The sequence below is a fragment of the Aythya ferina genome, assembly GCF_964211825.1.
Source record: "Aythya ferina genome assembly, chromosome: 15".
Taxonomy (NCBI): Eukaryota; Metazoa; Chordata; class Aves; order Anseriformes; family Anatidae; genus Aythya; species Aythya ferina.
This window is the reverse complement of record NC_140314.1, coordinates 6,134,897-6,147,961: the sequence shown is the minus strand read 5'-3', so window position 1 is coordinate 6,147,961 and position 13,065 is coordinate 6,134,897. Positions and strand designations below refer to the sequence as shown.

Sequence of the window (13,065 nt, the reverse complement as noted above, 5' to 3'; positions counted from 1 at the left end):
GAAGGGTATCTATAGAAACTAAAATAGAGAGCTGGCAAGGAATATGCTTAAAGAAATGTAAGGTGCTGTAGTGATCAAGGATTAATTGAATCTGAGGAGGTTTTTGAAGCTTGTTTGCTAGCAAAAATGGCATGTGGAAGGAAAAATGTTCAATATAAGGACATTTTAAAAAACAAATGGACTTTAAGTATTATTAAATGCTTATAATCTTTATTGCCTTTATAACAGACCTTAATTGAACAGAATGCTTGAACACATGTAACTGGTTGATTTCACGTATACAAAAATAACATCAGAGACTACTGTTGTGTTTAAATGTTTTTCTGAATCAGTGGGGGACCTAAATGCCCTTTTACATTAATGTATATGAAATGTACATATTAAAGTCAAATAATGAAACTGACTAAAAATGTTGTATTAAAATCTTTATTTAAAAGCTTCCTTTTGGAATAAGAGCACCATCTACTGGTACATACACATAATCCTCATCTCCAAATTACTGAAAGTCTTGCCAAGATTATTTTTTTTTTTTAATAAAAAGACAAGCAAGACTAAAGCTTTTACAGATAATGTAAAACTCATGCATATATACTGAGTATTCATGAAATGGCTGCTCTATTGGTGGATTTTCCATTTCCCAAGCTTCTTTAGAGGTAAAAATGAAGCTAACGTCAAGAGATTCAGGTGTAATTATAATTAACTTCATCTTTTTAAATTGTGCAATCCAGTATCTGTCAGATCTAATGATAACTGATGTAACCAATAAGCATATTGTTTCAGAGAGACTGAAAAGCTGTTGTTTTTTATATGCTTTTCTTGTTAATTCTAGACCTTGAAAGTCAAAGATGTGCTAATGCCCCAAATTATTGCTGCCATGGATGAAGACTCTAAAATTAGTCGACTGATGGGTTGCTGTATTGTTGGTGTTTTTTTAAAAGTCTGTGGGAGGCAGTTTGATGAAGACCAGCTTACCAAGATTTACCCAGGTAAGTGTGAGAGTTTTGGGGTTTTATGATGGAGGCACGTCTCCATATTGAAAACTTACACTTACTTTTTCTCCTGAGGTGTCATAGAAGCTTTGTTTGTAATGATAAAAAGTCCTCGTTCTGGAGTGGTAAGCAGATTCTCTCTGTAGCTTTAGGATTCACTCCAAAGGTTGTCCACCTCACCTGCAGTTTAATTGCAGCTGGTAGCAATGAAAGTACTAACACAGACTAGGAAATGACAAATCTGTTATGTCAAATGGCTTTAGTCCTACGTGAAGAGCAAAAAAGCCTTTAAGTGGTACAAACAGGTGTGGATTTCATGTTGACTTGGTTTCTCACACATGTTTATTTTACTCCCATAAACATATTCTAGTGCTATGATTCAGTTCTTTTATCTGATGTTTTAACTATTTGGGTACTTATCCCCTAGAGTAATTTTATATAGTAATTTATATAAAATGAAGGAAAAGTGGGGAAAAAAAAGTGGAAAAAGTAGATTGGGCAAAATCATACGGTCAGCAACAGTTTTGTATATGAGAGGCAATTTAACATTTTAATCCTGCAGAGATGAAGACATGATTTGTTATTGCCAAGTGAGACTGCATAAAGTATATAAAGTACAGGTATGCATTTTAAAGAATCAAGATGTTAACACACGTGAGTAGGTATTAAGTATGACTCCAACAGCACTTGCTTCTTGCAGGCCCTTTCTGTACTAGCTTTTCAACTGCAGCATTTCATTTTATTAAGATATTCTGTTGCTGATATGCTAATATCATTTTTATATGCCCTTGCTACCAGCTAAGCAGAACTGAGCTGAATTATTCCCGATGTTATTATACATTAGACCACTAGATGGAACTTTAGTCAGTGTTATTGTCTCCAAGGCTTACCAGTATTTCATCTGCCTTGCTTCCTAGTTTAGACTATGTGAAATAATGTTTTAACTATAGTGAAAGTAGAACAGTAATGCGTTATATAAATGGTAATCACATCGTTCTCCATATTGTGTGGGGTAGGTTTAAAAAGAAAAAAAAAGAAGAAGAAACTACTAATCTACAGTGCTGTGTTGTCAAATAGAGATACTTTCTCTAAAGCTTATTGGTATCATGTTGGTATGTAGGTAGAGTTTGTTAGCCAACTAATCTAAATAATTTCATAAATGTATTTTAATATTTTGACAACATAATTAACTTTTAGAAAACAATCCAATAACAATCCTATGCATGCTTTTAGGAAGAATATACATGTATTCCACAAGTTCAAAAGACAGAAAGATGTCACATATATAAATGCAACAACAATTTCAGTGATTACAAAATAAATTTATGTTTTGAAATAAAAATAAAAAGATAACTTCTGTTAATAGTGATGACTGGTTGTATATTTGTTCCTTTGCAGAAGTTCTAAAGCGTTTGGATGATGCTTCACGTGATGTACGACTGGCAGCTGCTCGCACCTTAGCTAATTGGTTTAATTGTGTAAAAGACAGTGATATGAAATCCGTAATGAAAAGTAATATTGAGATTCTGTATCAAGAACTGTTGATACATCTGGATGACCAAGATCAAGATACGCAAAATGCAGTCCTAGGTAAGACTTTCATTCATATTTTTTTGACAATGCTTTACAAAGAATGCTACTTCCATGTAACACTTGAAAACTCTTACTGCTAGGGACTAGTTTCAGTGAGTATGAGCTCAGACCTTTCACCTGTATGCAGAATATTTTATCTAGTATTCACTAGAGTCGGAATATGAGCATATCTGATGTATCAGAACCCTGTATAGACAGTAGACAGGATATGGACCGTAGACGCTAACCACTGCAGGATGTGACCATACCCTATCTCTTAATAAATTCTGTGGAATTTATTGGTGTATCCGTTTATGCGTTCAAGCATATAGATACCAAAATGCAGACTCCAGTAAATGAGAGGGGAATTAGTTTTTCATGATTGAGCAACTAACAGAAAACTTCCAGGTTAGGTTTCAACTACTTTGAGGGAACCTGGACAGAGAAAGACAGAGCAGCTAATGTTTTATAAACCATATTTTGTTTTACAGATGCTTTAAAAGAAGGCAGCATTTTATATCCAGAACTGCTTGTGAGAGAAATTGAAGTGATTATACATAAGCATCGAACACCAGTCTATTGTAATCAACTACTACATCACATTCAGTCAGCCAAAGAACCAGTTTTATGAATCAGTGCTGATTTTTTAGTGAACTGCATGTGAAATCTGTTTGATCTGGATTGGTTTCATATTTTCATTTTCTTAAGGTAGGCTAAGCAATAAATAGATATTTCTTTTTCCTTTGTACGTTCAGTATTAGTTCATTTAAAACTCAGGTTAGCACAATTCTATGTTCTTTGCCATGTGAAGGTGGTTTTTGTTTTTTTTTTTTCTTTTCCTAGCTATAAGACAATGTTTAAATTCATGTTGCATTGGAACTTTTCCAGGTACAAGGTTTAAAAGAGGAATATTTTTGAGGAATCTGACACTATTTATATTTGAGAAAGATAATTTATTTTAAAAAATAATACTGTAATGTTAAATTTATGTAATTCAGCGAGTACTTAGTCTTCTAAGGAGCATTTCAAACTGGATGATATTCAGACTTTGCAGAGTCAGGTCTGTGAGGAACAGTTTTATCAGAAATGAAGACAGCCAAACTTCTGTTGCATAGTGCAGCAGAATTTTCATGGTGTTTTGAGTACTTATACTAGCATAACATAGGGGACATATTCTGAGTAGGTGTCACTAAAGGAATGTTTTGTATTGTCATTGTATTACATGTTATGACTGAGAATAAAACTAACATTTTTTAAATTAAGGATTGTAATGCAAGGAAATGTGCTGTTTTGTCACTTAGATTAACAATATTTATATTGTTTTTGTTAAATATCTGCATCTTTTATGTTTATCCTACAGTGCCTTGGAAGGCAAGCAACATTTGTTTGCATACTACTTTGAAGTGAAATTCTCCAATATTAGGTTAAAGCATTTCTTTAAATACCTTTGTAGTGTACAAGTTGTAGAGTTTTCTCACATTCTTAGCTATGTAATAAAGTGGGCTTCTTAGATTCCTGTCTAAGTCATTCTGGGGTACAGTGCTATTTATTGTGCACACAAAAATCACGGAAAAGCAGGTTCCTGATTTTTTAAAATTATTAGTATTATAGGCAGAAAATATTTTTTGTTTCTACCTCCCAAGTACCTTGGCTTTGTATCAAGTCTAAGAACAGGCTCTTCAAGGTTTGGGAATACTCCTTATGATGTAGGAGTACTCCTCATGTTTGCTTATCCTTCTGAGATAACTACTTTTTCAGACTTAACTTAATTGTACCAAACCATGGTCTGTTTGCATCAATTGGTACTGGCAATCTCAAAGAAACATTTGAGAGAAAAGAGATACACAAAGCAAGACCTACTTCTACCTTAAAAGCAAAGTTATGCAAACTTGTGGCTACTCCTCCATAAAATACTGGGTTGTTTTGAAAACCTTATCAAAAGGGACAATAACACCAAAGATACTGAATAAACGAGTACTTTCTTAGCAATCTAAAAGCTCTTTGTCATTTCTCTAGAACTGGATGCTCATTTTAAATCAATTACACTGTGTCTTTGAAGTTTTCATGAAAAGAAAAGCTATAACTGTTCCTTTACTGAGCAGCAGTTTGGTTGACTAATAACTTAATAATGTGTAGCTCAATATAACGAGAAGGCCACCAGAAATTCTTACAATGTACAGTAAATACAAGTCACTAGAAAACTACATTGAATAAAGAAGTCGTGGAGTCTCCACCCTTTGGGGATATTCAAAACCTGATACATCCTGGGCAACCTGTTCTACCTGACTCAGCTTGAGCAGGGATTTAGACTACATGATCTCCAGAGGTCCGTTCCAGCCTCAATTATTCTGTGTTTCTGTGAAATTGTTTTCTTAGTCTAATCAATCGTTAAAAATCCAATCTAATTAGACTGGAAATAGACTACATAGCCATCTTAGCAGAGCCCTCTTGAGATTTCATTCAACACCCTATTCTCAGAAAAACAGGATTTCAAAGCACTGCAAAGCAACCGATTCTTCCAATACAACCTGAAGTCTTGCTTCAGCAACCTCTTGCTGTGTCAGGAGGTACACGATTGAAGTGTATGGTGTTTTTTTTCCATCTTGCTATATCAGCTATTATGTGTACTAGATTTTATTTGGATTCGTTGCATAATGCTATTATGATCATATTAATTACGTAACTTTTAAGCAAGGACGAGTTTTCTTGAGCAAAATGGTTATCTCAAACTTTCAGACTTTAGATAAGCAGACTTACTAGCCCTGCCCATCGTGTGACGAACATACATGCTTCTGACTTTTGTCCTTACAAGCTAGAAGACCTATTGCGGAGGATCCTTGGATTCTCAGTGAAACGAAATTTTTGGTAAGTGTATGCATTTGGCTAACTGAATGTAGACTCTTCTAAATGTTTGTTGACCGCCTTAAATAGAATCAATTGATTAGACGTGAAGAGAGCACTGTAAATTAATGCACCTAGACTGTGACAAGAAGGCTACATCTTGAGAGAGCAGTTTGAGGAGAGACTGGAGGTTAAGTTTGTTTCCCCATCCATCCTCCTCTCACCCATGTGGGTCCTTGTAAGCAATCTGCACATTTCTTCAGAAATGCTTTAGGCAAATTGTAGGCAGCCTGTCTGCAGGTGTCCAGCAGTGCACTGTGTCATCTCATCACATGGTAAAGATGCGCTAATGCACCTTGTCTGCTTGCACATGTGGTGTGCTCCCCAGAGTACCAACCTCTGGCTATAACCTCTGGCTATAACTGGATCTTGCTTCTACATTTGCTGTTTGAAGAGGCAGACAAATGTAGTTAGGAGGGAAGCTCTGAGGTAATCATGAAAAGACTGTTGAAGTGTACCTATAACTTGAACAGAGCAGACAAAATTGATGCAGAATATTGTGTATGTGATGACTGCTCTGAATAGATTGTGAAGTCCCCTACTCTTAACTGTGGGTCTTATCATCTGTAATAGCTATAGAGCTATTAGAGTGAACTATGTCTTTTAACTGAAAAGCTTTCAGACACCGGAGCATGCAGATTAGAGTTCTGATTGGTTATTGCGTAGGTTTTACCTTGCTTATGAGAAGTCACTTGTGCAAGCAGAATACACACATTACAGCAGTGCTGCAGACACCAAGTAACCTCTTGGCCTGTGGAAATCAACTGCTGGCTTGAGAAGAGCAAAGCCTCTTTTATTTGTGGAATCTGTGTTAGCATCACTGCGTGGGAAAGTGAGCAACTGCTGGCTTTCCCACAGATGACAGGATCAGAGCTGGTCCAGTTAGATACATGGTGGACTGAGCCTCAACTCCACCCTTCTAGCAAAGCTCTATCCACATTTTGAAAAGAGAGGGAAAAATATAAAGCAAAATGTCTTCATTATTAGGCAGCTGAAGGATCAACAAAAATTACAGCTAACAGGCTTGTGTCCACTTACTGAGATCAGTCCCCCAGGGAAGCTCAAGAAGGGCAGTAACTGAGTTGAAGCAGCAGATGAGAGGAGAACGGCTGCTCTGTCAGCCTGCCTTGTGTAATCGGCTTTTCTTGTTAATGTCTGAAATCCCCTGTAAGTCAGGACGATGGCAGGATCTAGTGGCAAAATTGAAGTGCTTTGCAGTCCCCTTTTTACTGATAATTGAACTACACTGCATGGAGCACCCATTTCCTTCGGCTGACACCAGTGATGGTGTGAAGAAGGGGCCCTCATCAGTTTAACCAAAATGTCTGGTGAGAAACTTTTTCTTTAATTGTCAAGAGAGAAATCAGACTTTCAGATACTTTAGGCAATTTTCATACTAATGCATATACATGATCATCCCCTCATCCATGGACATAAAGGTCACCACACATCCTCACACAGGAGTGTTTCTACAGAGTCCCCCTTGCCCAGTACATCCCTGCCACACATTGCCACAAGACCCTGGAGCCAGGGGCCATCCCCATGCTGCTGCTGAGCTCCCTGTGCCCTTAGCTTTTCCCACATGCACAGCAGTGTGCCATGCCCAGTTTTGCCACTCAGAAACTCCTTGCTGCACTGGTCACTGTCATGTTCAGCTCACACTTTTAATTGCTGTGAGTACCTCTAATTTTGTGGTTGATAGCAAGGGCAAGAATACAGCAGAACAGGTTTTCTAGGTGTGAGTGCAGGAATGCTCTGGGAATCACAGTCGAACTGGAAAGGAAGAAAGCAAGCATGTGCGAAGAGAGGGGAACTAGACGTGGCCCTTGGATTGTTTGGCCATGCATTGTAGTTTCCCTATACCTGGTGTCAGTTAACAAAGCTTTTTTTTTTTCTTTTTTTCTTTTTTCTTTTTCTAAATACATAACTGCTTTCTAGAGCATCAAAACTGAAATACTTCTAATACGATCTATTTTTATTCCTATTGACCATTTTTCTACAGAATTCAGTTTAGCTGATAAAATTGAGCCTGCTTTATGTTTTAGAGCTCATTGTTGGTTGCTGAAAATTTTTGAAATAGTTTTTATTTGCTACAGAGTAGGTGTTGTTTTTTGTTTTTTGCTTTTTTTTTTTTTTTTTTTCTGAACTGTGGAAAAATTAACTATGTGCCAGCTTATTTTAACAAAATTGGACTATTGGACCAAGTTTCACTTAAATTCTAGAAGCGAAAGGCTCTATTGCTCCTCATAGCCAGGGAGCAGAGGCAGAGCTGAATCTAAGCCATCCTTCTCAAGTCTATCGGCCTGGTTGAGGGAAAAACAGCTGCCCAAGACAAGATGCAGCAGCCTGGGGAGCTGGAGCAGTGCCCAGGGAGTGATATGTGCTTTGTTCTGCTAGAGCAGAGTGCACCCTGCCCTGGCAGGGCTCCAGTGGAACGGGTGGAGAAGATCCTGAGAAGACCTGGCCTTGTACCGCCAAAGACTTTGAGAGATTTAAGCTCAGTGATTTTTGTTCTGTCTTGTGCATTTTCTGCTCTAAAGACACAAAAATGGTTGCAAAGTACAGAAAGAGAAGGTGTAGTCAGCAGAGGGAGGTATCTCACCTTTCTGCAAACTATTGAGCCATCTACTGAGAGGTTGTGACTGGCTGAGTGTCTTACCAAATTATGTGCTAGATTTCAGGTGTTGGGATCAGCTCAACTTTGGCTACAGCATGTTAAAATTTTCACATAACTGAAGCATAGATCTTTTAAAATAAACAATCATTGCCTAAAGTCAGTGCTACATTGATGTTAGCTGATGACTTATTTGAATGTCCTGATGTTACTTTTCATTCTTCTAACTTCTCACCAATTTTGCATCCAAACAAGTACAAAGAGCCTCTTCATTTAATAGTAACATATTTATGACCCAGTGTTTCCTAGCAGGCTGAGTCATTTCTCTTGAACATGAGTAAATAAATGTTTTTGGGCTGGTTACACATTAAGTTACCCATACCCTGTTCTTCCACTTGAGCAGTTGCTGACTGCAGTATATCACAGCACCAAGCCCATTGTAGGGCTGGGGGGACCAAAGATTTAGAAAAAGTAACTGAGCCACAGATTTCACATTGACTGTATTTGCATAGGCTCCCTAAATATTTGAGCGGAAGGGCTTGTTTCAAGCCTCGACTTCTTTGCTGAAAACAGGTCCGTGACCTGTTTTTTTTTGTTTTAGCACAGTAGTCCAGTGGTTACTGGGGGCTGATGCTCTTTTGTGCGGAGAACAGGCTCAAAAGCACTTCAGACTGCCAGAGCTTTGGGCGGGGTGTGCTGTGCGAAGGCCTGGAAATCCCACCAGAGAGCGGCAAGCGAAAGGAAGACCAACCCCGAGCTGCTCGGCTGCCCGGTTAGCGGGTATTCTCCACTCGCAGCTGCCCAAGGCCTCACGTTGCTGAGGGGGACGCCGAGGCCTGGGGCCGCCCGGCGGGCAGAGCCCGGGGCAGGAGCAGCGGCAGAGGCACCTCAGGGGCCGCGGCGAGTGAGGGACGGCGGCGGGCCGGAGCCGTTGTCCCGGTCCAAGGGCGGGCCCCTGCCGGCGGCACAGCGCGGGCGGGGCGGGCGGGGGCTCCCGGCGGCCTCGGTAAAGCGGGCGGGGCGAGGCCAATCTCTGCCGCCGCCGCGGGCTCTGCCTTTCCTTCGCTCCACCGGCACCAGGTAACGACCGGCCCCTGCCCGCGCCCCTTCGGCCGCTCCTCAGCCGCCTACCGTGGGCCTTTCGGCCGGCAGGCGGAGCCTCCCCGCGGGAAGGGAAGGGGCCTTGGGCGGGCGGGTGTCTCCCCTTCCCCTCACGGCTCTGGCCGCCTTTCCTGGGAGCAGGCGGGCTGGCGAGGAGCTCTCCCCGCCGGCGGCCGCGCTTTCCTTCCCCTCGCCCGCTGACAGGCGGTGGCAGCAACCGCCTCGGCCCGCCCTGGGCAGCCGCCCTCTGGGGAGCCCTCGGCTCGCCCTGTCGCCGCTCGCTCCCTTCCCATCGTTTTCTCCCTGGGCTCTGAGGGTGCCTGCCCCGGCCCAGCCGCTGTGGTCCCCCGGAGGCAGGTGATAGGGCGCCGGGAGGCGCAGGAAGGCGCCAGGAAGGGAGGCTGCACTCGCTGGGTCGGGTGTTGGCCTCGTCTTGGCGCCCAAAGCTGTTTGAATCAGCACTGCTGGAGCGGGAGCAGGAAATCTGCCGTAGCTAGCTGCTGCTTGGGTTCCTCTTGGCCTGGCTCTTGGTGTGTTGCTTTTTTTTTTAGAGGTAACTATAACCAAGATCTTCACACACTGATTTTTGGGAGAGTCACTATGTGTGCTGTAGCACTTGGTGTTATACAGTCACTTGGCTTTAGTGCGGAGCTGACAGGCTGTAATCAAAGCTTTGGTCCTGCCCAGGCTGTGCCCCCTCGGGCTGGTACCTCAGGCTGGCTCCTGTCTGTGTGCTGCTCCTGTAGGGAGCGCATTGTTAAAAGGTATCAGCCCTGTCTGTGGCTTTATTACAGAATAACATCACATAGGTCAGTATTGGGTTCACTTCGGGATTGTAGAGGTGTGTTTGGCACGTGATAGCCAGGTTTGGTTACTCCCCCGTAATGATGGGGGGCTGGTGGAACATGGAACTGTTTAGATGCAGCGCCTGTTTTGTGGTGGTCTCACAAAGTTTTATGTTGGCTGAAAAGAAAGCGTTTGATTTGCCCTACTTCGTCTCCACTTATTAAAAACAAATCTACAAGTCTATCATCTGTTACAGAAAAGGACAATCTTAGATAGCAAACTCCAGGATCAGTGTTTCTGCAGTGCTTGCAATCCCTGTATCTCACTCTCTCTGTTTTTCTGATTATCATTTCACAAAACTGAACTGAAAATCTCGCTTTGGCAAACTTTAAAAAATAAACAAATCTTAGTGCTTTGGAGTTGGCTGTTAGGGGTTCATGCTTCTGTTGAATTTACAAGCCAATGACTAATTTCGTTGCTCATCTGAAGGGCTTTATTCATATTGATTTTAATAACAGGAAAGTGAGCCGTGGGGCTTGTACGTTGTAAGTGATCATTTTATTGCTGAGTTTTGTCATCAAGGCTTCTTCTACTGTGATACGTCACCTACTATGGCTGCGCTGTTCCACTGACTTGCGGTTTGGTGAGTGCAAGTTGAAGATTTTTTGGGGTATGCAGGTAAAGAGTTGGGAGCCGGACACCGAGTGGGATGCTGGGTTGTATTTTTGCTATTAGACAGTTAATATTGAAGCTATTTTATTAGGTAAGCAGGGAGTGCGAGATGCTGACCACGCCGCGCTTTTCGCTGTCAGCGCGCTTCCCCTCAGCGCACGAGCACACCGCGCAACTCCGCGCTTCCGAAGAGCGCATCCCTCCTGCCCTGCTGCTCGCAGCAGCTCAGGGGTTAAGAGCGGCGAGGGCTGGCCCCAGCGGCCTCGTCCAGTGGCTTCCAAGCGCGGCTCTGAGTGGCACGGGAGGCTCGGAGCGGCCGCCCCCGACCGCCGCGGCCTGCGGGCTTTGTGGGCCCGGGCGGCCATTTTGCGACGGCGCCCGGCGCCCGCTGCCCTCAGCGCTCGGCGGGGCCGGCCCGCGGGATCCCGGCACCCGGGCGGCAGAGCCCGGCTCTCCTCCTGGCTGGTATCGGGCCCTTCTCGGGTCTCTGCACCGCCTCCATTCGCTGGGGGCAGCGGCCGGGAGAGCTGCGTGAGCGAGCGAGCGAGCTCGGGCTTCTGGAGCGGCTCTTGGAACCCGATGGAGGCAGGTCCGCGGCGGGGAGCCGAGCCGCTTCGCTAGCGGCGTCCGGCCTCGCCTTTCGGCTCTTTGTAACCGGCTGGGGGATAACGTGGAGGTCCCTGCTTTATAAAATCACCCGGTGCCTGTCTGTTAGACAGCGCGGAGGTTCCCTCCTTTGTAAAGTGACTCAGTGCCTTGCCATGCAGCGCTCCGGGTGCTGCGTGTGTGTAAACAATGAGCAGCCGTGTTTATTGCCTCGCTGTTGCTGCATGTGTGGCTGGCTTGTATCAGCCTTCCCTTCAAAAGCCATTTAAAGGGGGCTTACTGTGAATATTCGCTTTTACCGCTTTGTGGAAAACCTCTTCGTTACTAGTGTTTCAGCTTGACAGCTGTGTTTGGGGATCTCTCTGATAGCACTCAACGGTAACGCGTAGTTTAAAACGTGAATTTGATTACTGTCTTGTTCGTTTGCTTCTGTTTTAAGAGTGCTGATCTTCTAAGAATGTGTATTTTTAATAAAATGTTGATTTAGCATGGAGCTCTTTGCTCTTCAGCCTGTTTAAACTTGTAGTTATTTGGATATATGGAAACATACTTCATGGGGTATAATTACTTTGCCTTTTATACGAAGAAGAAATTTCTTTGGTTATTCTGAATACTACTATAAAATTTGAAATTACAAGTAAAAATAGGTTGCTCTCAGGAACTGCTAAGGTTACATGCTAGATTTCCATTGCTGTTAACAATTTTTGCCCAAAAGTCGGAGTAGTTTTTGTGGTCATAGTTGCTTAAATGAGTTATTTGCTTTAAAAGATAGGGGTAGAATAGGTTCTACTTGTACTGCTGACATCTTTCTAAGGCTTTAAATACATCATTTATTACTAACCTTATAATCTATAATATAAGCTATACTTTGCAAACTTTCTCATTCCTGATTTGTGACATAACTCTGTCAGTTTGCTGTAGACAGCTGATTTATTTTACTGATAAGTACTTGTGATCCCCTCCAAAAAGCTAAAGTATTGCACAAGTCCTGGCTTGCTTCCTTTGTGTCCTCTGTCACAGGGTGGTCCAGCAATTACAAAAGTTTTCTGGGCCTTGGGAAATTCGGTTTCGGTTTTCTTCTGTTTAGCAGACTTCCTGGTGGGTGTTTCTGCTCTGCCAGGGTCCCACTTGTGAAATGCCCATCTACTGCTTCCTTTGTTGCAAGGGGCGTTCGTTAGAAAGTGCCTAGAAAGTATTTTTGTCTCTGTAGCCCAAAAAAAGAGTAAGTGGAGGCTATCCTTTCCCTGGTACATATTTGTAGCGTATAATACAACATATATCTGGTGCTGCCTTCCCTCTTGTGACACTTCTGTGCTCCAAGGCCCCTGTCAAAGCATCCTATCAACAACAATAAAACCAAGGAAGCTTCCAGCAGTGCTGTTAGGGTTTTATTGAGGCAGTTTGATTCTGAAAGTGATGATCAAGCGTATAGTTCTGTTAGGTAAACAGGCTTACAAGCTGGTGTCGCTCGGACACTTCATAGTCAGCTCCTCTGGAGACAGCCAGGGAGCTTTGTTCAAAGCTCAGTTCTGCACTGATCAGAGGAATCCCAGGGCTTCCTTGTGTTCTGCCCAGCTCAGAACTTGTTTTCTCCTGCACTTCTATTCTGCTGATTTACTCGAACACTGATTCAGTTGGATAGCAAGAGAGAGAGATGATGCTTGAGATGACTTTTTGTCTGCTTCCCCTAAAAGCAGATAATCCAGCTGTCTCTGTAGGAGAGAAGCTGGTTTGTAGTGGTATGACAGGGCTATCTAGGCGCTGCTTCCGTTTCAGATTAACAAACGTGTGCTTCTCTTCAGTTGTGTTTAAGTTGTTTTAACA

At 42.6% G+C, this 13,065-nt stretch overlaps 2 protein-coding genes across 23 annotated transcripts in view; both read left to right on the top strand.

The window, feature by feature from the left end:
- Nucleotides 1-4,557, top strand: part of DNAAF5 (dynein axonemal assembly factor 5) — a gene marked incomplete at its 5' end in the record, with an annotated part of 29,170 nt that extends 24,613 nt beyond the window's left edge. Inside the window, 3 exons of the mRNA XM_084536506.1 lie at nucleotides 830-986; nucleotides 2,388-2,579; nucleotides 3,053-4,557. Coding sequence (XP_084392632.1) covers nucleotides 830-986; nucleotides 2,388-2,579; nucleotides 3,053-3,192 — 489 coding nt within the window. The 3' untranslated portion in view covers nucleotides 3,193-4,557. The remainder of the gene's footprint in view (nucleotides 1-829; nucleotides 987-2,387; nucleotides 2,580-3,052) is intronic.
- A 735-nt stretch (nucleotides 4,558-5,292) lies between these two features.
- SUN1 (Sad1 and UNC84 domain containing 1) overlaps nucleotides 5,293-13,065 on the top strand; it is a 34,471-nt gene continuing 26,698 nt past the window's right edge. For 7 of the 22 annotated variants that reach the window (XM_084536496.1, XM_084536491.1, XM_084536490.1 and 4 more), the window contains exon 1: nucleotides 10,994-11,220. The gene's annotated coding sequence lies outside the window, so the exon portion shown is untranslated. Of the gene's footprint in view, nucleotides 5,427-9,041; nucleotides 9,157-10,481; nucleotides 10,607-10,992; nucleotides 11,225-11,253; nucleotides 11,620-13,065 lie in introns of those variants that run through there. The other 15 variants (XM_084536495.1, XM_084536485.1, XM_084536498.1 and 12 more) reach the window with 9 other exon arrangements.